The sequence below is a fragment of the Cinclus cinclus genome, chromosome 9, assembly GCF_963662255.1.
Source record: "Cinclus cinclus chromosome 9, bCinCin1.1, whole genome shotgun sequence".
NCBI lineage: Eukaryota > Metazoa > Chordata > Aves > Passeriformes > Cinclidae > Cinclus > Cinclus cinclus.
Window position 1 is genome coordinate 19981924 of NC_085054.1, and position 24631 is coordinate 20006554.

Sequence of the window (24631 nt, forward strand, 5' to 3'; positions counted from 1 at the left end):
TGTAGCGCAAAGAGTGAAGAACAAGTAAGGAGTACATGAGTTAGCTTCCCTCTGGGTCTTTTAGTGATGTGCTTCTTGAGCCATTCCCTCCTCTTCCTCCTCCTCTCTGATGCTCAGCAACTGTGACCGTCCCTCAGGGCAGCAACGCTCAGCATGAAGTTCAAAGTCCTTCCTATTAAATGGGAAGAGTAAGATTGATGTGGCCTGAACTACCCAGGAGACAGATTGAACCTGAGGATTAAGGGCCACACAACTGTGTCAATCTTCCACTCCCTCTCCACTCTGTTAAAAATAGTCTCTTCTTCTGGTTTCATCACTAATGAAGGATGGATTGTATTGTCCAGGGTAGATGCATGAGTGTCGAGATCCAGGCAAACCAGTGTAGGGAGGATAAAGTCCATTTCTTTCCAGTTCAGGATTTCTCAGTCCAGTTGGCTGTATTAGCAAAAAACATTAAATAAAAAGGGTCTTATTCTCACATTCAAATCCTCCTTCAGGCACAGCCTTACCACATTTCTTTGCTATTAGTTCAGTAGCTAGAGGGAACAATGTGATCTCTAATGATCTCTATAATCTAGAGCAATTTTTGCTATATTGCCTGAAGGGATTATTATGATGAAATCTGATTTCGACATCTGGGAAATGAGCAGACTTGAAGTTTACCTGACTCTGCCAAGTGCGGTCTAAGTACACAGTTAATTTTTAATTAAAAAAAAAAATCTACTGCTGAGCTCAGGTATTGAAACAACTCTCACTAAAAGGACATCATCCCAGAGCCATCCTTAGAGACAATTCTAGAAAATCAAAGTTAGTCTCCTGATTTGAGTATTACCTGGACACTTATCTCCCCATTTACCATAGGTACCTCCTCTCCCAACACAGGCTCTTGAATTGTACGTCAAATACAAAACAATCTGACCTTCCTCTCTCTTCCTTTCTTGTAAGTAAGTAAATCTCCTGGGGACACTTGGTGGAGGAACACTGATGTCTAAGATCAAGACTGTACAATCCTCTCACCCAGTGAATAACATGAAGCTTCTTGGTTTAATCTGTTACAGAGCAGATCCATGCAAAGCCCTCGTCACCTACTGCGTGCTGAGAAGTTTCCCTTTCTAGTTCCCAGCATAATCAGTCTTTTAAAAAAATTTAGGAAATGCATTTTCATTTTCAAATATCTCATTCTTAGTGGAAGCATGAAGGAGGATTATTTGACTCCATGCTGTGTGACCCAGTAAATTTGCTTACTGAAAAACTTAAAATACAAGCCGGGAAAATAGTAATGCTCTCTGTTCTCTGCTCTGGAAAGCAAGGAGACCAGAATGTGTGATTTGGGTGAAACCCTGTGACTTTCACTCTCATGAGTAACCCACACACCTTAAGTATATGTTGCTGAAAATGAGTGACAGATGATACAGCAGCACCACAGCTCTGGATGCAGCCATTAGCAGATGGTACTAATCATGATATAACATCTTGTGCTTATGTCTTCCTGTGCCCTACACAGCCTTTTACTCCTTATTCCCTCAGAGTTGAAGGGATGCTCCTTAGGTGCTCTGGAGTGGGAAGGAATGGTGGAAAAGAGGGGCCCTCACTGACCAGCATATTCCTATTTTGGGGCAAAGTTCCCCAGACAGTTCAACCTTCCACTTCATCAGTGAGGGTGGACAGGAGAAAACTGCTAACAAGAAACTCAAGCAGTTCATCCAAAACCTTTAACTGTCCTTCTCTACTCTAGGATTGGGATTTTTAGGGATTTTTACCAAAACATACCAAGACACTTCCTAAGCATTTTTCCTAATGACATCTCTTTGTGGTATTCACCACAGGTAATAGCTAGAGTTTACAGGGACTCATGATGCCTTGCTGTCTATGGAAGATATTTGCTTTGCCCTTTTATCTTGCAGGAAAGGGATCTGCACTGCCAAAAATAAAGGAAAGTCTCTTTCCTGTATGAGGCACAAAGGGTTAAAAGTTAAGCTATGGATAGATACCGAATAATACACATCTGTCATCTGCAACAGGTTCTTGGTGCTTCCGTTCTCCTGCATCTCGATGGTCTCTCTGCCCCACTCCTGTGCCCGGGGATTCTTCGGGTATTCAGCATAAGGTGACATCTGGAAATCCCCACTCTTGAAAATCAGTTTACTTATGTCATTTTTATTCTTCCTGTTTATAAAAGAATGAGGGAAAGTGAAAACTTACAACTTAGCCTCCCATCTTGTATACACTTCTGATATGATCTCAGGAGAGATCATTACTTGATGTTACGAACCTTTTCTGGGAACAATAGGATGGACTATAGTCCAATCCTCTGCTCTGAAGCCAAGTCAGATATGAAATCAGGTCATGCAACTCAGGGCATTATCTGGTGGGATTTTAAATCTCCAAAGTTACATATCAACCTCTCTGAATAACCTGTTCCACTGTGAAAGAATTTTTCCCTACATTCAGTTTGAACCCCTCTTGCTCCAGCTTGTTCCAGCCCTGCCCCTTGTCTCTTAAAAGCATCTGTGTTCATCTAAGTCAATGAAAAAATCATGGAAATTGAGGAAGAAAAACATATAGAAGCCCCCATGCTATTAACTATAGCACTTGTAGGCACTATGTTAATTCCTAAGAAGGAAAACCAGCAAGGATCTGGCCTGAGCGACACCAAATGTCCCTCCTGGACTATAGTGGTATATGAGTGGACTTGGGTGATCCTTCCAGTTCAAAGCAGAGTATCCTTCAGGAAGTCACATAAGCTGCCCAAGGCCAGGACTCATGAGAACATCAGTCCATCCCTGTGGAGATCTGCACTCTGGGCCACCTCATCTCCTGGCTGGGGTTTGATGGCATCCCCCTGTCTCAAAATATGGGGTAACAGGGGCACAACCAAACCACTGCCACATCTATATTACTGACAAATCCAATTGCCAACTTCATCAGCGAGCTTTGAAATCCTTGATTTGGGGACTGGAATGGTGGGGAGAGGGTGTTACTGCAAGGCATCCCTTTTCAGATCACAAATCACGAAACAGAGCTTCCTAGGCAAGCACATCTTGTCCAAAGCCACCTGCTAGCATGGGAACGAGGTGTGTATGTGTGTGAGTGTATGTGAGGGAGAGGCACACAGAGTGAGAGCACTTGCAGGACTTGTCCATAAAAGTAAGTAAAAATAGCCTTAAATACACTCAAACCCCACCTGAGCAATGGCAAATAACCTTTCCTGCTGCCTAAACTGCTCCTTTCTACTTAGCTTGCTCTTTGGAAGTCTGCTTTGTGGCTTCAGAGCCTTCCAGCTCTGTGTGGGAAGGACTCCCCTGCCTCTCCATCCTTAGAGGACGTGATTTCTGGGGGCACCTTTAAGAGACACCCAGTCCATTCTTTAGCCTGGCTGCTGGGGAAAAAAAAATTTAGAAATCCTCCAAACAAAAACAGAGTGTGATACTTCAGTATCTCTGATTAACCCACTTGCTTAGCTTATGTTTTCATCTATGTTTTGGTCCTTAGGTATTTTATGTTTTAGTCCTTAAGGGTTCACAGGTGGAGCTCTGAGTGTGGTGCCATCCACAGGGAGGGCTGAGTGGTCCTGGCAGTGGTACCTACCGGCAGCAGGTGACAATCAGAGCAATGCCCATGATTAGCAGCAGTCCCCCTCCTGCAGCTGCAATCACCACCGTGATGAGCTGATACGCTGCAGACAGGAGAGACAGAGGCTGAGAAACAGCAGTGTGGTTTTAAACCCCAATGTAATATATCCACAGTCCCCATGCAAAAGGATTAGCTGTTTGTTTCCCACCTTCCACCCTGCCCGTAAGAAATACAGCCTTAAGTTTTCAAGTGAAATTTCTATTCTTAATTCTATAAGTTCTTGTTTCCCTAAGGAATAGATTCCCTTCACTGATAGATCAGAGCAACTCAAATGGATTCACCTTCAAATATCTTGCTTCATGAGCGCCCACTATATGTGTTATCCTGACAAACTATATAGGGAAAGGAGATCTCCTTTCGTTAGGAGATGACATTAAGTCAACTTTGTCAAAAAAGGTCCACAAAATTATTTGCAACAGAAAATGAAGAAACAAAAAGCACTGAAAAAAGTAGGGTGTGCCTACAGCATTTTAGACACAGCCAGTTGGTTCAAATCTCCTATTTCTGACACTGTAGAAAATAAAAGAAATGCAATTTGGTACTCACGGTTTCCACAGTTGAATCCACCCAAGCCAAAAGGGCAGCTGGGAACAGAGAACAACAGGGAGTTTCAGCAGCTCAGTTGTGCCAACAGGTCACCAGAGCAAGGATGGTGGGGTAGGAGGAGGGCAGAACAGTCACCATACCTCACACAGGTCTCGTTTTCCAGCTTATATCCATCTTCACAGGCTAAAAGCAGAGAGAAGGGCCGTGAGCACCGCGCAGTGGAGCCGGGAGGGATTTCCCAGGGCAGCCTCACCTCCACCACCCAGGGAGCACCCTGCAGCTGCACAGCAGGCATGAGATGGATGCACCTTGATGGGTGCTGGGCGTCCTCTGCTTTGGGGAGAACATCGTGCACTCAAATTCACCTCCGCTGGCCTTGATGGAACCATTTCAGGGCTTCCAAGCAGAGGCAGTGTGGAGCCCAGCACAGGGGAGGCTGCTGGCAATGTAATTCCCAGCAGAGCTGCTTCTCGCCCAAATGAAAACTCACTGCACACTTGTACTGCTTCACACAAACCAGCAATGTAAAAAATCTGCAAGTGCCTCCAGTTTTCATTTTGAAAGCCCATTAGACTATGTTGCTTTAGCATTGGTGCATGTTATTAATTACTTCTAAATGCTAGTACTGCAACAAGTTATGCAACTCAGGAAAGCCCAAACTGCGATGCTGTTTTTTTTTTTTTTCCTCATGTCACCTTCTTTTCTGATCTTTCAAATTTGCAGCTAAATCAAATTTTGAGATCTCATATTTTACTATACAGTAAAAATTGAATTTATTAGGTCTAAATAATCCAGAAATCTGCTATCTGCAATATGTTGGTGAAAAACTGGAACCATCACTTCAAAATACAATAATTTCCACTCTTATGGACAGCTATCCTAAATGATCTGAGGAAATTATGCTACCCTTCTGATGAACAGCAAAGGGGATGATATATTGGACACACAACTATAAGGTTCAAATTACTGATAAGATCACTGCTTTTCTCAGCAATAGTCCCACCTGAGCTCTGGCAGATCTGCTGCCTTTCACAGAGGCAGTGAAGGTTGTAACTCAAAGGCCCGGGCAGGAGTGACACAGACACAGTCACTTTGGACAGAGGGACAAGCCAGGGCTAGCACAGGCAGCAGCCCTTGGGGTTCTGCAAGTCATCACCCAAGGGTCTGAAAAACCCCTGTAGCACATTCCACAGGGGACTGTTCAATGAAAATAAAAATGCAAATGAATTTTCACAACCCGCCCCCCCCCCCCCCCCTTCCCCAACACTATTGACTGAAAACTGTCACAGAATTTTCCTGAATTTAATTCCAGTTTCAAATCAAATAGTTGGACTGGAGCTACGTTTAGAGAAACATCCAAGACTGATTTTAATTTTTTCAGTGGTAGACAATCAACCACAGCACTGGGTCAGAAGCTCACAAAATTAATTTTCCTCAGCCATTTAAAACATTCACCTTCTTTCTGGTCTGAATTACCCCAGTGTCAAATTCCAGACTTTGGACGTTTACTTATTAGACTGGGAAAGGTTATATGATCAGATTTCTCCTCACCACTACCAAATCACTCCTTTATCTTTAATAAAGCCAAGACCACTGAGATCTTTGAGTCTCCCTAATCATTGCAGCTTTGCTCTGAACACTCACAGGTTCTCTTTGACCCTTTTGATTTCTAGTTCGCAGAAATAGATGTTGCAAGCCCAGGGATAACAAAATTTCCCCTCTTCTGCCTACCCCATATCCTCAGGATGTGTGGACATGGATGACTGCTGCACTCACACTTCTGTGGCTGTAGACATAGACCTGCTGTAGCAACTGGCACCAGTGATGGTGGAGGGGGTTGATGTCCACAATACCTGGTCTTGCACACCTTTCTTTGCCCTACATAGCCCCACCACTCCTTCACCAGCTCCCTCATTCCATTTATTTTTCCAAAGCTCGGGATAGGGAAGGTGAAGCTCGTTACACAGCCCCCCTGCTGCATCACACTGTGACTCATTTTGTACTAGATGTATTTTTCTCCCTCTAAGATGGTTTTTTTTTTTTTTTTTTTTGGAGTAAAGGAAAAGACCAGAGGTAACTGTGAAAGAGTTAAGAGCCTTAGACAACAAACAGCCAGGGCAAGGATAGTAAATCCCAAAGGATCCTCGCCTGGCTCATTGTCTCACTGGGGCATTAGCAAAAGGAGACTGGATGGGCTGTTCCTTTACCTGCTAACATAAGCAGACTGAAAGCATTACGGAGTGAGTGCTCTACCAAAGTCATCCACAGGATCAGGCAGTAACAAAATGTTTAGTGGAAGGGAGGGAGGCATCACCTCACAGCTCACTGGAGCTTGCCTTCTCTAAGGAGCACAGCAGCCCCGTGTATCCCAGCCCAGTCCCAGCTCCAGCCCACACCTGCATGTTGGGAAGGCCTGCAGGAGCAGGCAGACAGGTGCTGGAGCCCACCCTAAGCTCAGCCCTAGCCCAGTAAGGTGTGTGAAGCACATACACCTCGAACAGTTTCAAAGCTGGAGCTGTGCCATGGGCAGGAGCAGCCCTGGGACCTCACTGGCACAGAGCTCTCAGGTCAGGAGGATATGGGAGCAGAAAAGAGGAAAAGCAAGATCCTGAATATGCATTTGTCTGCCTTGCTGAACAACTTGGTGCTCATGTGTTTTCCTCTCCTCCCTGTGTGCTTTTCCTTTGCTTTCTCCTTTGGCATCTTTCCTGCTCCTTTGAACATATTCTCAGGAGAGTTCTCACTGTCACACTCATTTGGCAAGGTTCCAAACACAAGCAGAGAACAGAGGAAAGGCCTCAGTGTCAGGGGCCAAGCAAAGCTATCGAGTTGTGCTCTTCAACCTAGGATTCCTCTGCCTTCCCAAAAGACACTCAGGGGTCTCTTTGGAAATCTGCTTTGCTGCTCCTTGCTTCACTCCAGAAACACTCTGTGCTAGTAAAAATAGCATGCCCTTGAAAAGATGGCACACCAGGTTTTGTTGCTCTGTTACTGAAATAGCCCTGAAGATACTGAGAAGGTTGAAAACCAGCAGTGACTCAGAGACACTGAGCAGCACAGCAGGAGGAACCCTGGCCAACATGTAGGACCTCCTGTGGCTGAGACCCAACCCTTCCCTGGCCCATGGCATGCTTTCCAAAGCATGTCCCTGAGGACAGATGCTACAAGGAGGACAGAACAAATCCTGTGGGTCAGGGCAGCCAATTCTCCCAGCCTTCCCACGGGGGAGACCGGACAGGGCAGCACAATAGCCATTTCCCTCTTTGCAAATACTATAATTGGAGCTACTACACCACATTTTCACAACCCACAATGAGGGTTGGATGCTCACGGGATCTCAGTTCCTGTTTAGGCACTAAAAGGGCAGAGATTTTCAAAGAGGCTGGTAGATTGTATGCTATATTTATCAGCAAAATAGCCCTAAATATCAAAAGGGGGCCATAGCTTAGCTTTTGGAAAAAGCTTTTAAAAATCACAACCACCTGGCTTGCCCAGATGGGCACAAGCGATAATGAGAATCTGGCATCCACGTGCCTCATAGCCTTTCAAGTATTTATCTTCACTGCTTGGCAAGAGGCATGAACAAGACAAATGGAGTAACTTTCCCTGGGCCCCCACTGTCCATGATGGAACAAGAATTGGGTAAAAGCCTCCCAAGTTTCAGCTGAGCTCCTCACTCACTACAGGAGCCCCTCTCTGACTTTCTAGGGTTGGTGGAGATGCTCAATATTCCCCAAAAGAAATCCTTCCTCCAACATAAATGATGGGGTGAAGGAAGGAAAACAAAAAGGGAGAGGTTTTGTCACAAAGGAGCCAGGGAGGGAAGGACAGGCAGGGCCATGACCTGGCATGGAGAGATGCCCACCTCTGAGATGTCCCTCCCAGAGTCTGTAGCACATGAGTTATTCCCAGGCACATTTTTCTCATTCTCAGATTTGGAACCCAGAAAACATCTCCGCCTATTTCAAGAGCAACCCAGCAGGCAGTGCCAGAAGTAATATATTACCACTACTGCAATTGTTACTGATATGTCATCAGAAAACTGCATTTCTTAAGAAGCCTTACAGTAACCACAAACTAGGGAATGGACATCCTGATCCTCCAGAAGTAATTTTGAACACTGGCATGTAAAGACTTTGCTTAAAATGCAGCAAAAGCAGATTTTTTGATCTTTAGAGTAGATAAAGAGTAATGCAATCTTTAAGCTTAAAATTTCTATTTGGAACGCAGCTGAAAAATAAATTCATAACCATTTTCAGATACAAATTTTTAAAATACTGATGATGTATTAATATAAGCTTTTGAATTTAAAGCACTTCCCCTAAGTTCACTGAGAGTTCAGACAAAATCAAAACAGGCAGAGACACACGTCATCTCTGCTCTGTGCCACTGAACTGGAGCCCAAAGCAGCCAGGCCCCTTTCTCCCTCTCCTCAATCACTGTGATTCACAGCATGTTCCAGAAAGAGATAATATTATTCCTAGAGAGAGACTGTGTCTTCAGTGTCTGCTGAAAAGCCCCCTAACTAAATAAAAGAAACTTGAGCTGTTAATATTTATTCATAATATTGAGGATTTTGCATGCACAGCACTACAGGCACACACTCATTTCCACTGGAACAAAAGCTTTGAGGAAAATTCAGGCAAAATACCTCTGCAGGAGTGGTCCATCTTGTTGTATTTGAAGTACCCACTTTTGCACTGGCAGAGCGCGACTCCATCGAAGTCGGTGCATTCTGAAGTTTCCTTGTCACATTCAGGGTCTTTCTGTCTGCATAAGCTGCCAGCTGTTGGGAAGAGGTGGCCAAAATCAGCATGGCTCTCTTTGAACCCACAGTTATGCACATTTGTCTTACCTGGGCATCCTATTCAACTGATGTGCCGCTTTAATATCTTTTTTTTCTTCTTTTTTTTTTAAGTAATATTTGTTCCATTAGGAGGGAGTCAACATAACCCTATGTCACCATTTCTTGTGTATCTACCATCATTTGTGCAGGGTAATAGAGGAGGTGAATAATAAATGTTTCAGTTCGGAAGCAGACAGGGAAATGAAAAAGAGAAATCTGGTTTGGCTCAAGCTCAAACACATTCATCCTCTGACACAGTTCAATAAATCAATTTTTAAGTTTATATCAAGCAAAATGTTTTGCTTAGACCAAACCAATTCTTTTCCATTTCAGTATTAAGCACTGGATTTTTTCATTTAAAAAAAAGAAAAAAATTGTACTTTCATTTACATTACTTTGAAGCCATGTTTTAATTTAGAAAGTCAGACTTGTTACAATGAGCATTCAGCAAAACTGTGGATAAATGATGGAAACTCTGACAACAAATTTATGGTTTTTTACTGGGAGGTCAGACTAAATGGAATGAATAAATATTCATGAGAAATAGGATTTTATGGAAAATATGTCACGCGTTTGGCACTCTTCTTTTACAAATCTCTCCTTACTAGATCAATTTTTCTTTTAACTGACATCTTTTCTTTTAGATACTTACGCAAGCATATTTTTTTCTTATTCTGCTTATTTCAAGTCAGAAGTTGACTTTACAGAAGCACTGTATCAGAGGTAATGGGTAGGTATAATCTGAGCTGATTTACCCAAATAATTTAAAGCATTCCATGGGCAGAGTATGGCTTTAAAATACAGCACACTGCAATAAAAGCACACACTAAATTTCTCATCTTCATTTTTAGTTTGCCAAAATGATACCAGGGGTTTCCCACTAAATCCAGGCTAGGTTTTGCCATCCTTCCTCCTCCTCGAGGCCAAACCTTGAACCCAAAAGTCACAAAACACTACATGCAGGAGTTTCCTTGCAGGAAACTCTTCCAGGGATCCTGAGGTATCTCTCACAGCTAAATCTCCTCTCACAGATAAATCTCCTCTGTCACTCCCTCAGGAAGTGAGAACTGGGAGATGCCAGGGCACAGCCTTGGGATTCACCTGGAGAAGGTCATGCACAACACTGGTGTCCTTCCCCACATCTTTCTGTGCTGTATCTACACTCCCCTTGGGCAGATAGAGGATTCAGTACAGAAATCAAAAGTTCTTAATTGTGAAACATTTTGCAACCTGCAACACTGAAACTGGGCAGGCAGGAGAACAGAGCTCACTGTGCAACCTCCAGCAGCTCTAATCGAGATCACTGGTGGGGTTTTGTCTCTTGGCTTTCACAGCATTTCCCTGGCTCCTGGCCGTGTGTGTGAAGTTAAGATTTATGGTTTTTTGATGTGGCTGGGCCAGTGTCATATCCCAGAGATGAAAGGCTACCCTACAATGTCTCTAATCCTGTGCTGCACAATATTTTCAGAGAGGCAGATTTCTCACACATGTGACAAAGATAAGGCTTGGTATCTGGATCCCTTTTGTACTGGGAGGTTCTTAAGATGACTCCCATTTAAGTAAGATAAAAAGATTCAGAGGGATTTTTCCAAATGACAAAACATTCTCCCCCTTTTATAAAAGGAGCCAAATAAAACATCCCTTTCCCCTCCCGCCATAGTCCTTCCAGATGCTATTTACCTCTGTGGAGTGATTTCAGGCTGGAGATGAACTGGCAGGCTTCAGTGGGGGATTTGCAAGCTCGAATGTAGCTTTTCACACTGCTGATAACATCGAAGAAAGTCACGTTGGATGCTAAAGAGAACGTGGATTGCACTGAAACATGCACAAAATTTGCCTCCCTAACAAAAAAAAAAAAAACAAAACAACCCTGAGTATCACAGGTCAGTCTGATGTCATCATTAGCACCTTATACATAGGACTGCTATTAACACAAGAGATGCTTATCAGACACAGCACTACATGCACACTGAAAGACCCACACACTGTAGCAGACCTTAAAACCAGGACTAACCAATACACAGAGATGACAATATGGAGCTGGAAGGGATGCCGGTAGCTCACTTTGGAACCAGCCATAAATCCCTCCTGGGAAGCCCATCCCCAAACCACCCAGGTTAGGAGGAGAGTTTACCAGGTGAGCCTGGTAAACTGCTCAGCCTTTCCTCATGGCCTGTAACACTGCCAGGCTGGATTGTATCAAGCCCAGCACTGACTCAAAATGGAGAATCTGGATCTCAAGTTGAAGACCCCAAATGCTCAAGTTGCTCATTCTTCCCCTGGTAGTCTTAGCCTTACCTGCTTGCCTTAACTGTGGAGTGATGGTATCCTGGCAAGCTTGACAGCGATGCATTGAGCTGCAAGGAGGGAGAGAGCAGCTGTTAGTGCTCCAGGGAATGATGGAAGGAGGCACCCCATGGGACAGTCCTGGGTCACTGACACCATCCCCTGTGTTTCCCAGAGATGCCTGCACCCCCTTCATCTGCTCTATAAGAGAGATGCACTGCCCTGTTGCCAGTGAGGGGTGGACAAAGTCACCATTGCATAGCCTTGGACAAGAACAAAGCCCCAGAGATTTTGACATGAGCATCTGCCTGTATAATGACCACAAAGATCAGGGATGAGCCAGATGTCAGCAGGGAGAAAGCCCTGTGCAAGGCCGACCTCAAAGCAGCATCCTTGGAGACTGCAAATCTTCCCTGACGCTGGATCTGTGCAGTTGTTTGTATTTGCTTCCCAGCACAAGCTGTGCAGGCAGCATCCCAGTGACTCCACTCAGCACCCCCTTGCTTTGGCAGCATCTCCAAATAACCTGCTCCAAAGAGCTGGAATGCAGTGCACCCAGCCCAAGAACCACTAACAGGACGAACTTGTGTATGCATTGATCTGGATAAGGCCTGCATAAAGATGTATGTACCCCAGCCCATGGGTCTTTTTGGAGCTATTGATGGCACAGCCTATGGGGAAGCCAACAGCCTGTCCAGCTGGCTCTCAACTGACCAAGAGCCACATGGCTACAGCTGAATGCCTGGGAAACGTGTCAGTCATAAGAGAAGCGAAGGGGACTTGTCCCATCAGCACTGCCAAGGTCCCAGCAAGGACACTCACCATCTCCAGGATGTCCTTCTCAATGTGGAAAAGCTCTGTGTACTTCCCATGGGTGATATTAAGTTTCAGGGGAACCTGGCCAATAAATACTCTCACTAAAAAGTAGAATAAGACAAGTTAGTTGGAACACATCCCTATGCCTTGTGTAGATGTGCTTTCATCTGCCTTACATGAGAGGCTGTTTGCATGGAAAATCCCTTTACAAGGCATACAGAAAACTCAAATCTGAGAGTCACTGCCCCAGTTAAGCAGAGTCACAGCCTTGGGGCTTTTTGCCAAGGGTTGCTGCAATGTTCCCACAGTCCCAGTCAAATTCCACAACTCAGTGCTGCTGAACAGACAGCATCTCACTTCGCTGTTCATACACTTCATGCAGAACCACAGACTAACTGAAATAGATCCCTGAAGATGGAGATGGGTAAATTTAATAAAAAGACAGTGTCAGGTACCAAAGCTATTTATGATAACTTGAGGTTAAATTATGTCAAATCTCTTACGCCTCCCTGCAATGGAAGGAAACCAAATCAGCAAGTCAAAATAAAACACTGTAGAGAGGACATTTTCATTTTTCAAACTGCTGGAGAGAATGAGCAATGACATTTGAAAAGGGGTCCAAAAGATGCATTTTTCTGTGCTTAGATTCATATTTGATTCACAGCAGCACAATGCAATAATCTGAGTTGTCCAGACTTGCAGAGATAATACCCTTAAATCTTGTGTTAAGTGTCTTGAGATACTCAATGGAAATGAGAACTCAAAACTCCAGCTTTATGTTCCACCAGAAAAACAAACACAGTTGCAGATAACATTAAAAAGTCTCCAGTTCTTTCCCATTTTTCTCCCATCCACTGAACCTATCTTCACCACAAATTGTATATCAGACATCTCTAATGTAACAACTCCAGACAAAAATTATGATGAGAATCACCTTCACAGTGTTTATATAATCTTCCCATACCTCAGTTCAAGGCATAATCAAAACAAGTCTCTAAATTAGAAGCTGACATATTCCAACTTGACGAAATGTTTCAAAACACTCTTCAGGGACACCTCACCCATGTCTCCTTAGCAAAATTTCCATGCCTCTAATCCTTGCTGATTAAGGGTCAGAAGAAAAATCAATGAAAACATATTTCCCTTTACCCTCTCTTCAAACTGAGAGTCCTCTAATAGAAAAGAAGGGGTCAGAACCTGAGTTCTAACTAATAACTGTGCTTCTCAAAAAATGCTAAAGGTATGAAACAAGACCTTGATCTTACAAAGACTTTCACGGCTGCTTAACTTTCCACACATGGCTGATCCCACTGAAGCCAGGTTACACAATGGCCCCACTCACTTCTCCCAAGCCAAGTGCCTTCACAGGAGTCTGCAGGGCTGATAAGCTGCTGAATGCTTTTTGGAAGTTTTAAAGTACATCAGGAACAGAAAGGGCACATCTGTCCTCACTAACAAGCCTGAGCCCACCGCTCCATTGCTGTGTTTTTAAGAAGCACTCAGATATCTCTCTGCCTCCTCCCCAGGCAGCCCAACAGGCATTACACACCACACTTGTATAAACACTAAGAGGCTCTGATAAAAGTGGTGGTTGGGAGGAACATTAGGCTCCTGAACTAGTTTGAGCCTAAGTCAATTTATTTTAGAAGATTAAAGATAATTACTTCCATCCCTGGTTTTTCACTTTTGTTTTCTTACCTAAATTGCACTTTCCTTTTTCCAGCTCATATCCGAGAGGACACTGACAGATATAGGAGCCATGGGTGTTGTTGCAGGTGGCCAGTGCAGGACAAGGGTTGGAAAGACATTTATCCACCTCTATAAAAGTAAAAAAAAAAAAAAAAAAAAAATTATACTTACAGAATCATAAAAATCATCAACTGTTAGGCTAAAAGAGATGAACTTGGCTCCCCATCTGTGACTCCTTGAGCATTATCAGATGCTTCATTGCATCATTTGCACTTACTATTTATGCTGTTCCTAATCATTCTGTTGGAGCTGAAAGAATAAATATAAACCACTTGAATATTCATTCAAAAGCCCTTGGGGTCCAGCATGGATCCATGTTAATATGAGCATCCAACTGATCTACAGCACTGCTTATCAGAAGATCTCAGGATTCTTTCCAAAGACAAACAACCCAACAGTTTATGCATGAGAAGACCAAAGAAGGAACCTCAACAGTCCAAGTTAGACATGTGAGAATGGGCTGCTTCACCAAAGTCCTGCCCTTTTCATCCAAGCCCTGCTTCTCTGCTCCAAAGGTAGAGCTTGAGCACTCATCCAATCTGTAGATTACCCAGGAATAGTGGAAGCAGCCCTGGCTGCAATAGCCTCCTTTTCCAGAGCTCCTCCATGCCAGCCTGGGGATGGCTCCAGCAGGGATTCCTGCCTGTACCACCACACAGTGCCCTTCCTGCAGTGAGCAACACCTTGGGGAGCAGACACTGCTGTGATAATACAGTGTCTCAGGAAATTAAGGACTGTAATCTCAGATACTTGGTAGATTGCACAACTCAAACTGCAAATTCTGAAAAATATATCCAATATTTCCCCTTGAAATAAAGGAGAAAAAGATGCTCTGATGAAAAAAAAAAAGCTCCTATTGCTGCATCTATGACTCACATGTGCACAAACACACATCACACAAACCAACAAGGGCAGACCATTGGCAGGGCTGTAAACTTGTCAGTGACAAGGCTCTACAAGACCATCAAGACATCTTACACTCCACTTGTACTTAGCTTGTGGCTGCTGCAGAGTACTGCAGCAGAGGCAGGAAGGACAGGCTCTGTGGTTAAAGCATGAAGCACAAACCCATGCGAGCATTTCTGGTGGCACTGCAATAACCCACAGCACCACACAAACCTGACAGCCCCAAGCCAACCTCTGCACTGGGACACTCCACTTGATGCAATCTCATGTCTGGACTAGCCTGGCACAGCTACCTCAGCATCGGTGAGAAGCAGATTTGGTGACTCTAATCTAAGCAGCCAGAAATGAATGGGTGTGATTTAAAACCATGGCTTTCATTTGGCCATCCCCTGTGCTTCGAACAGCAGAGACCAGGGCAGCTTCTCTCAGGGCAGTGCTTGCCCATGTACAAAGCACCATATCCAAGACAGCAGAAGGATCTTTTGCATTCTGGTTAATGGAAAATCTTAGTTTTCAAAGGAAAGAATAATTTGGTAGAAGTGTGAATCATGATGTTAAATAATTGTTAAATAGGATGTATTATCTTAATTTTTCAATTAAAAATAAACTCGTTCCATTAAAGTGATCTTTTTTTTTTTGTATTAAGCTATAGCTACAATTAAAACCAATCAGCCTGAGAAGTAGCCTTTAAATATGTAATTACTGGATGGAACATATACTGTTGCCAATATTTCACTGAGATTAACGCTTTAGCACACACAGTATCCTACAGCAACACAACGGCTGGGCTCTGAACTTCAAATACAAAGTCAATTTCCTTTTATATAAGACTTCAGCAAATGTATTTACTTGACAAAATAAGGAAACTGGCAGTGGTAATAAATTACTGTAACAACATATTCAGCAAGACTATGGTACATAGCCTACCAGAAGAACTATCAGACTCCTAAGCAGAAGATTAATATTTAGTGAAATGGGGAGAAAACAACCATAGATTATACGTAATATGGGAAGCAGTTTCAACACAAATACCAAGTGCTGGCCAAGTGTACTTTCTCATTAATAAGACAGGTATCAATCATTATTGGTTGTTATTGTTAACCTATCAACAAAATAAAATACATCCTGTGCTTACCTGCAAGGCAAATCAGTTTCACTTGCTTGAAACTGTCAAATTTCAGCTTAATCTTTCTATCAGAAATGTTCACCAAAGTGCTCACCCTTATTTCAGGCATTCCACTTGATTGCTAAACCCTTAGCTTAAAAAAGCCAACACAGAGACGAGTTACTGCCCTCAAACCTTGCTGACAACAGACTTGTCATACATACATGCACACACAACTCTTTGAAAACTCAAAATGGGACCCAGGTATTCCCGCTCTGCTTGTTCCTGACTCCACCACAGGTGAGAGCCATTGTACACATTACCTGTTGCTGGAGGTGATGTCCTCAGCCCAACTGTGCTGCTTGACAGAGGAACAGTGGTTGTTTTGGTAGCAGCCAAAGTAGTTGTGATGCTCACAGTGGTCTTGATGGCTGGAGGGGCTTCAGACGGACTTGTGACAGGGATGTTTTCCTCAGTGACTTTACCAGGCTTTGCAGTGGCGAGGTCCATGGCTTCTGTGCTTTCACCAGTGGTGAAACTGTGCTTAGTGGCAGTGGATGTCTGGGTCTTGTGGTCTTTCATGGTGCTGGCCTCAGCTGGGGTGGGCTGGTGGCTGGCTGGTGTTGTCAGCACAGGTTTCACCGTGGTCACTATCACTGCGGGGACAATGCTGCTGTGATTTGTTGTACTTGGTGAGGGACTAAGGGGTGCATCTGTTGGACCAGCATGTGGAGCAACGCTGGCTGTGGTGAGCAGTGGTGTTTCCTTCCCAAAGCTGTGCCCTTGGGTGGTGGCATCTCTAGGTGAGGCAGCCTCTGTTACTGCCACGGGAGCAGACACAGACACGATGTGTCCACCAAGCAGCTCCATGGGTGCTGTAGGGAGAGGTGACCTGGTGGGTGTGAAGGTGGTGCTCTTTTGGGGCTGGTGTGTGACATTAGGCTTGCTGGTCTCTCTGGGTGAGCTCCTGGCGGTGGCAGCCGTGGAGGGTTCCTGCCTGACCACACTCGTAGCCACAGTGGTGCTTGCTTGATCACTCTCGCTGGACTGCAAGATGGATGAAGGTGATGAAAACACAGACAATAAAGATGCTAATGAGTAAGATGTGGGGGGCAAAGAGGAAGTGGGCAAGGAAGATGACAGAGGAGGTGAAGATGCCATCACAGTGGGCGAGTGTGGCTCGGGTGATTCTGACAGTGTAAACAGATGACTTGGTGGTGGTGTTGATGACAGCGAATGCTGCAGTGATGACAGTGAGGAAGAGGCTGGAAACACTGATGAAGACAGAGACGATCTGTCAGTGGTCAACAACTCAGTGTTGAATAGAGTTGTATTTTCCATGCCTGTAGACACAGACGTCGACAGTTTGGAAGGGTGCACCAGCAATGGCTCTGTAGAGGGTTCAACAAAACTGCTACTGTTTGATGCATTGGTCTGCCTCTCATGAGCCACAGATGATTTTGAGGCATCAAAAGGGCTGGAAATTTCAGAAAAAAAGGTGGAACTTTCTGAGGAGTCAGCAGAGGTGCTGCTATTGGAGATAGACAGGAGGGTCCTTTCTCCTCCTCTGGTATAGGTGGTTGAAATGTATGTGCCATCTGTGTGAGAAACTGAGGTCCTTTTCTCAGCATCAATGCTACTGACTAGATGATGGCTACCTGAAAAGTCTGGAGGAAAAGGAAAAAAAAAAATTAGAAAGAGTAATATGAAAGCATTTTGATGTCATATTAAAAGTGCTCACTAAATAAGATGTTCTTGCCTGTGAACCTGTCAATGATTTTCTAAAAAATTAAGTACCATTCAAGCATGGTTATAGGATTAAGAGTCTTATGTACTCCTTAATTGATTCTAAAATGGTGAACCCTGACAGACACAAGACTCCCATAAAATGTATACATTTCCAAATCACTGCTCTTCACATACTGCTTTCCTAAAGTGATCAAGTTATTAACATTCCATGATATTTGTGGCAAGCTAAGCAGGAAAATCCAACTGTTATCTTTATCACTCATAATTTACAAAACTCATATCCTCTCCCTCTTATCCTCCATTCCCATCTACAGAATATCCATCTTGTTCAGTCAATTTGTTTTTAGACACAGTGAACTTCATGCCTCTGCAGGATGAAATTATTACATTATGTTAATTTGCAGCTTATCGTGAACCCAGCGATTCAAAACTTTGAAGCCAGGAAAATCCAAATGAACAGCAAGCACATCAGCCTGCAAAAAATTTCAGATTATTTACCATAAAAGGTGCAATCAATCTTGTAATACCAATTTCAGGATGTAGATCTAAGTTCAGCCAACTTTAAAAAAATCAAAAATTGTATTGAAAATTTGTTTTAATTCTACAGCTAACTTAGGTCATCACAAAACACTTCTGAAAGCATCACCCAAAAGAAACCAGTTAGGATGCAAGAAAATGTAATGCAGCCATCAAAACAGGAGGGTTTATGGCTCCACTTCTGGAATAGTTCCGCATCTGTGTGGGGTCTGGTTTTGAGTCCTTTGATGAAAATATTCCCCTGAGTGAACCCACAGGTGGTAATAATGAACAAGAACTTTATGTACAACATACTGAAAAACATGACAATGTGAATTCCCCCCAGACGTACACCAGGAGACATCAACTCACTTGTGAGATCATTTTGTAAAGAAGAGGAAGTGGGTGTCTTGGCAGAATGTATGGAGACAGTCTCCGTCGCAAAGCCTGTGAAAGCCCCACTGCTGGTGGAGGCATTGGCTGTCCTGCCCTGCTCCACCAGTGCTGGTTGAGACAGCCCTGGAGAGCTGGAAGCTTCAGCATGGAAAGAAGAGCTCTCCATGCCACCAGCCAATGTGCCATCTGTCACTGAGTGCAGCATCCCCTCCTCAGCACCCACAGGGGTGGATGAACCATACACAGGATCGGTGATGGGGCTGGACATCCTCTTCTCAGCACTTGAGCTGCTTAGGGAGTGATGGCTGCTGCCAATAGCTGGAAAAGGATTGAAAAGCAGGCATCTGATTTTATCATCTCAGAGCAGACAGGGCAGTCCAAACCAAAGAATCAGTACCAGTAGAGACATAATTGTATGTTTATGTTATTCATAATTATCACCCCAACCCAGACAGGAAGTCAACGTGTCCTACAGCAACAAGCTATATGTTTCAAGAATGAGACCCTTCTTGTTAAGCATCAGCAGCTGCAGATATGCAACTGGGCAGAACCACAACCACTTATAAACATTGCCCATGACACGTGCAACAGCTGTGTCACGTCAATCCTACAGAGGAGGAGAAGGGAGAAGTAGTCAAACACTACCCCAGAGTTCAGAAAAACTCACTGGAAGGTTCAGCAGCAGCTGAGAAGTAGGTGAAGACCCTGGATGAAAGGGTGACCCTGGGCTCTGGGGACCCTGCTTGGCCAGATGACACATGTCTCACTCGAGGCCATGTCGTGGAGGATGGGACGGGGCCGGTGTGGATGTCCCCATCTGTGTCCAGATGAGATGTCAGGCTTTCTGCTTTTGTGCTCCGCGTGCTGTGGCTGCCTGGGGCTTCAGATGTCCCTTCCTTGTGGATGAAGAGTGTGGCTGAAGGTGAAGGCACTGAAACACTTGGAGAAAATGCAGGCAGCAGCTTTGTTGGAAGCTCACTGAGTCCAGCACCGCTCTGTGAAACATTACTCTGCTTCCCAGGCTCTGCTGCCAGTGAGGACAGCAGGACTGTGTCCAGCGTGCTGGTGTGGGGAGCAGAGGAAGCAGAGCTCCCTGTGGCACTGGAAGCTCCATGGGTGTCCAACACAGGCACTGTGCTGCTCTCCTCACTGGCAGTAGTTGTCACCACACTGGGTGTGCTGGTGAGAAGCAGCACCCCATTTGACCCTCCCGTTGCTGAGGTCATGTCTGCTGAGGAAGAACAAAGCAAAATTACTTATGCACCCCACACTATAAAAAAGCAAGTGTTCTCTCTTCCATCACCAACCTCACTTTAAGGGCACAGAGAGAACGTGGCAGAAAATCCAGTTCTGGGGAAAATGCTAACTGTGAAGGCACAGCTCTTTCCTTTGCTAGAAGGTGCTGCTCACAGCAGAGCACCCTGGAGAGGGCACTAGGAACAAGTTATGGGAGCAGTTTGGGGTTTGCTTCCCTTCAGCACTGCTCCCGGTGCCACAGGCCTGACCTGGGCACCAGCCACCCACACTGTCACCTCTGCATCCACAGTGAGTGACAGGAAGGTTACACAGCACCCAAATCCCTGGTACTTTAAAGAAAGCATGGCAGGTTTGTATGGGATCAGTAAATACTGCTTTTGCACCCCAGGGTGGGAGTCAGGAATGACTGCTGCTGCTTCTGCTGGTATAAACACAGCCAGTGGAACAGTCTTGAAATTGTGTTGTCCCTGAAAACACAGCAAATCTTGAGGCCAGACTGCTCTGGCAGTAGGACTGGCTTTTCCTGGTGGCTAAATGTAAGCACATAATGCGTTTTTCTCTGGAAGTTGAAATTTTCATCCATAATGTCCAATGCCATCATCCAGCACCTTTTAGCATGCCCTCACCCTCCGTGCAGGTGGGTGTCTGATGTGTGGTCACAGCTCACCTGAGGAAGTGCTTTCGGAAGCAGACGGTGAGCCTGTGAGCAATGGGTTCACAAATGACAGGGTGGCACCCCTGCCACCACCACCCCGGGTTCCCAAAGAAGACTGGGAATGGCCTGGAGAGCTGATGTTTTCAGTACCAGTGGTGGAAATTTCTGTTGTTTGTGCCAGTGTGGTGCTGGCTGCCAGAGACCTCAATGTCCTCCCTCCACCCTTGGTGCCTGTTGTGGAAACAGAGGTGCTAGTGGTGGGGAAATTGGTTCTTCTCTCTGTTGACAGGATGCTGAATGACACATGGCTGCTTCCAGTAGCTAAAATGTGATAAAGAAACAATTTACATTTTTACACATATGGAACTATAAATAAAAATGAGCTTTCTTCCAATAGCACTCAGAGGCAGCAAGTACACAAACACAAGTAGAAAATATGAGATGTCAATTTCCAAAGATGTAAATCCTTCCTACAAAAATTAGTCTTCTAAAAAAACAGTGTGATGCTGACAAAAGTGCCATTATATAAAAACTGTTGAAATACTAATGCTGTGCACTTGATTTCACCATTATGTGCCTGAGTGCACTCCATGCTGCTAGAACAAATATCGTGATGACCCAGAAAAGCTTGGAAATCAGTTCAGACAAGGCACTACCCTGGGCAGTGTGAAGGTCTTATGGAAGTATGCAGAAACAGGATCAGGGCAATCAGACCCTGTCAGAACCAGAGTGGGGACTATGACCAGACAGCAGCATGAAGGACCTCAGAGACCACATACAGAGTTGCCTTAAATTTGTCGAGCTGGTTAAAATGCTGGGAAGCAGCATGATCCAAGAAGTAGGGCAGAAGGTAGGAACTGAAGTCTGATCCCCGAGACCACAGGGACATGATCTAATCCACACTTGCTTAGTTCTCTTGTCTGTAACATGGAGATAGCAACTGGAGATAGTAAAAAAAGGACTGTGATTTAAAAGTTAATTGTTTTTCTTGGCATAATGAAACTTTCCACACATGTGCCCTTTCTGTAAAAAATCTAAATCACATTTTTTCAGTCAAGAAAGAGCTGAATAATTTCAGACACAAAACCACACTACATCCTTCCAAACAGTATATTCTACATAGCAGGAAAGTCAGGCAAGTGCAAGCTGCAAGAAGTCCTCCTTTGACTTGTAAGAAAAATGATATCTCAATTCTAACGTGAGCTCACCTGGGGAAGGACCTTCTGAAGGAGAGCGAGAGTGTGTTAGGGAAGAGTCTGCCACCTTGGTGAAATCTGTCATTCCTGTGGACCCCTGAGCTCTGGAGGTGTCTCTCACAGAAGATGTGGACAAGGACTGGGTTGTGTCCAAGGTCCTGTACATGGCACTGCTGGATGTGGAGCCCCTGGCTGCTGTCCAGTGGCTGCTGCCCGAGGCAGACCCAGGCAGCCTCCCACCACTGCTGGACATGGCTGAAATGGGAGTGCTGGTGGCAGAGGAACTGATGGAGGTTTTCTCTGCCACTGGTCTGTGGCTGCTTCTGACACCTAGGATACAATAAAACCAAGTTTGATTTATGCATACAGAGCTATAGATACCACTGTTTGCTCAGCACCCTTTTCTATGCTGCCCACTGAGGAACTGAAGTTTCTCTGGGAAGAGGTAAATCTCTTAAGTAAAGGCACATGTGCCTCACAAAAAGCTATGAAAAATCTCAAACCTATGTCCTACAGACCAGATATAGCACCAGATACGGTGTTGCATGCAGATACAGCACCAGGTGACAGCTGCAAAACCCCAGCAAGTGTCTGTGGCAGGGAAAGTGTGTGCACACATTTCTTACCAACGTTCTTCCCAGGACAGGAGTTTCATTAGTAACAAGGCCATCAATGTTTTCTACATCTTCACCCAAAAGCTGAGCTCCACTCTCCCCTTTCCCACCCACCCCACTGCCAGCTCAGTGCAGCCAAAAATAAAAACATGCATGTGTCCAGTAATGACTGATGGCCATATCTGAAGAAAAAAAACAGTGCAGGGATGTGAAAACTCATCCAGCCCCAAGGCAGACAGCTTTCAGACTAACAAATTCACCTCGAAAAGGACCTTCAGAGGCAGAAAGGGAGCTTGTGAACAAAGGGCCCCCAGGAGGGCCTGGGAGATCGGTGGCTTCCTGTGAGTTGCTGGGATGATGTGTCCCAGTCCTCAAGGAAGAGGAGATCCCACCCAAAGAGCTTGTGGGGTTCGCGCTGGTGGCAGAGTCCCTTGTCACCCCAGCTGTGTGGCCATTTTCTGGGGACATCAGTGTCCCCACTGCCATGCTGGACTTGTCAGCACCCTGGATGTCCAAGTGCTGCGTCGCCTCTTCTGCACCTGGGATGCTCTTGGGAGGTTCATAATTGCTGCTAAAAGCTGAAAAAGGAGAAGAGAAAGACAAAACTACATAAACATAAATAAGAACTGCTGGGTAGGTTTCATCTCACTATCAGTAGATGTAGACAATGCATGTGTGAATATTCAATCCGGAAATATTTAATACTGGGAAATCATTAAGACAGGGAGAAGTGGTCTCTAAATAGGAACTGCTGAAGTTATTGCTTGTAAAATTCAACTGGAAGTTTTCAAGGAAAATCTATCTTCCCCTTCCTAAAAGAATAATATTTATCCATACTTTCCTTTCTGTGAAATGTTTTTAAATGTACAGAATATGCCAAATACAATATTATTCCTCCTTTCTTTAAAATAAAAAGGATGTATTTTGTTAATAAAGAGTCTTTAAATAAGAGTTCTGAGGTATACAGCTATCTATCAAAACTCACTTCTGTAAGCACTTTCTGAAGGGGACGGCAAGCCTGTGAGCAATGGGTCAGTGACACTTCTGCTTCCATCACCCTGAGCATCCACAGACATTTCAGGGGTCTGGCTCTGGGCTGAAGAGCTGGTGATTTCAGTACCAGAGGTGGAAATCTCTGCCATGGTGACCAGCCTGGTGCTGGCTGGCAGAGACCTTAATGTCCTCCCTCCACCCTTGGTGGCTGTCGTGGAAGTGGAGATGCTAGTGGTGAGGAAATCCAAACCGAACCCCTCCATAGCTGAGTTGTTGGATGGCTGGTAGCTGTTTCCAATGGCTATGGTACAATTAAATACAAAAAAAAAGAATTTATACATATGAAATTATAAATGGATGGATCCATTTTCTTCCCAGATGCTTACAGTGCACATACAGATATTAAGCATAGGAAGTTTTCAACCTGGACAAAGCACTTTTTTGGAAAGTCATGACTCCTCTCACCACAGGAAGACCTCGCACGAAACCCAGGGCTTGCTGCCAGGTTTTGTGAGAGTGGCATGGCCCAGACAGCACAAAACCCCACAGGACAAGGACTGCAGAGATTTGCCTTTAAATCCCACCTTTGCTCAAATATTACTGGAAATAGGAATAGGCTCAGGCTTTTTTTTTTTTTTTTTCTTGTGGCTTGAGCACAGCCTCAAACAGCAAAGGGAGGAGTCCTAAGCACAGCCACATTCCCATATGAGCCTGCAGCTCACTGCACTTCCCAGGGCTTAGCAGAGCACTGTCCCTTGGATACTGGATCTCAGGTTTCCTGCAGCCCCAGTGGTGCTCCCAACAGGTGTGACAGAGGGAAGGGATGTGTCAGTGTGAGAACCCTGGAGATCTGTTTGCTCCTGAAAGGCCCTGGACACAGGATAAAGATTTGACAACACTGAGGTTTTCAGTATTCATGTGGAGCTGGGAAAAACCTGTTTTTTGGAACTGCAAAATTGGCTGCTGCAGAGCAAGCAAAGGGAAGCCATGGAGCCCTGGGAATCTCAGGTTTGCTGCCCTGAGCAACAGGGCATCTCACCTGTCTAACTGAGGGCAAACCCCACCCTGTGTGGCCACAAGTGTGAGTCCCCAACCCCACTCTGTCACCACTTGGGCACAGGTCAGATAGGGCTCAGAGCTGTTCTTGCTCTGCAGCTGGCACTGGCACAGTGAAGATATTTCACAGCTGCAGACATCCACCCTGAAGAAAACACTGTGATAACGTCCAAAGAACTTCATTTTTTTTAAAGTGGAAAATGCTGGGGGGGTTGGATCAAATTATTTTTTCCATTGCTTTTTCCTGCTTTCAGTAGGGAACTTCAGCTAACCATCCAAATAATAAAAAACAGAGCACATGCAAAACAGAGC

General features: G+C 44.7%; 1 protein-coding gene across 1 annotated transcript in view; it reads right to left on the reverse strand.

The window, feature by feature from the left end:
- Window positions 1–285: 285 nt before the first annotated feature.
- HEG1 (heart development protein with EGF like domains 1) overlaps window positions 286–24631 on the reverse strand; it is a 34713-nt gene continuing 10367 nt past the window's right edge. Inside the window, exons 8-24 of the mRNA XM_062498022.1 lie at window positions 23256–23564; window positions 22531–22848; window positions 21669–21986; window positions 20473–20781; window positions 19216–19779; window positions 18525–18866; window positions 16211–17554; window positions 13826–13945; window positions 12134–12228; window positions 11324–11382; window positions 10706–10866; window positions 8831–8965; window positions 4320–4362; window positions 4180–4217; window positions 3589–3676; window positions 1992–2166; window positions 286–435 (exon numbers count right to left, since the gene is read on the reverse strand). Coding sequence (XP_062354006.1) covers window positions 286–435; window positions 1992–2166; window positions 3589–3676; window positions 4180–4217; window positions 4320–4362; window positions 8831–8965; window positions 10706–10866; window positions 11324–11382; window positions 12134–12228; window positions 13826–13945; window positions 16211–17554; window positions 18525–18866; window positions 19216–19779; window positions 20473–20781; window positions 21669–21986; window positions 22531–22848; window positions 23256–23564 — 4568 coding nt within the window. The remainder of the gene's footprint in view (window positions 436–1991; window positions 2167–3588; window positions 3677–4179; window positions 4218–4319; window positions 4363–8830; window positions 8966–10705; window positions 10867–11323; window positions 11383–12133; window positions 12229–13825; window positions 13946–16210; window positions 17555–18524; window positions 18867–19215; window positions 19780–20472; window positions 20782–21668; window positions 21987–22530; window positions 22849–23255; window positions 23565–24631) is intronic.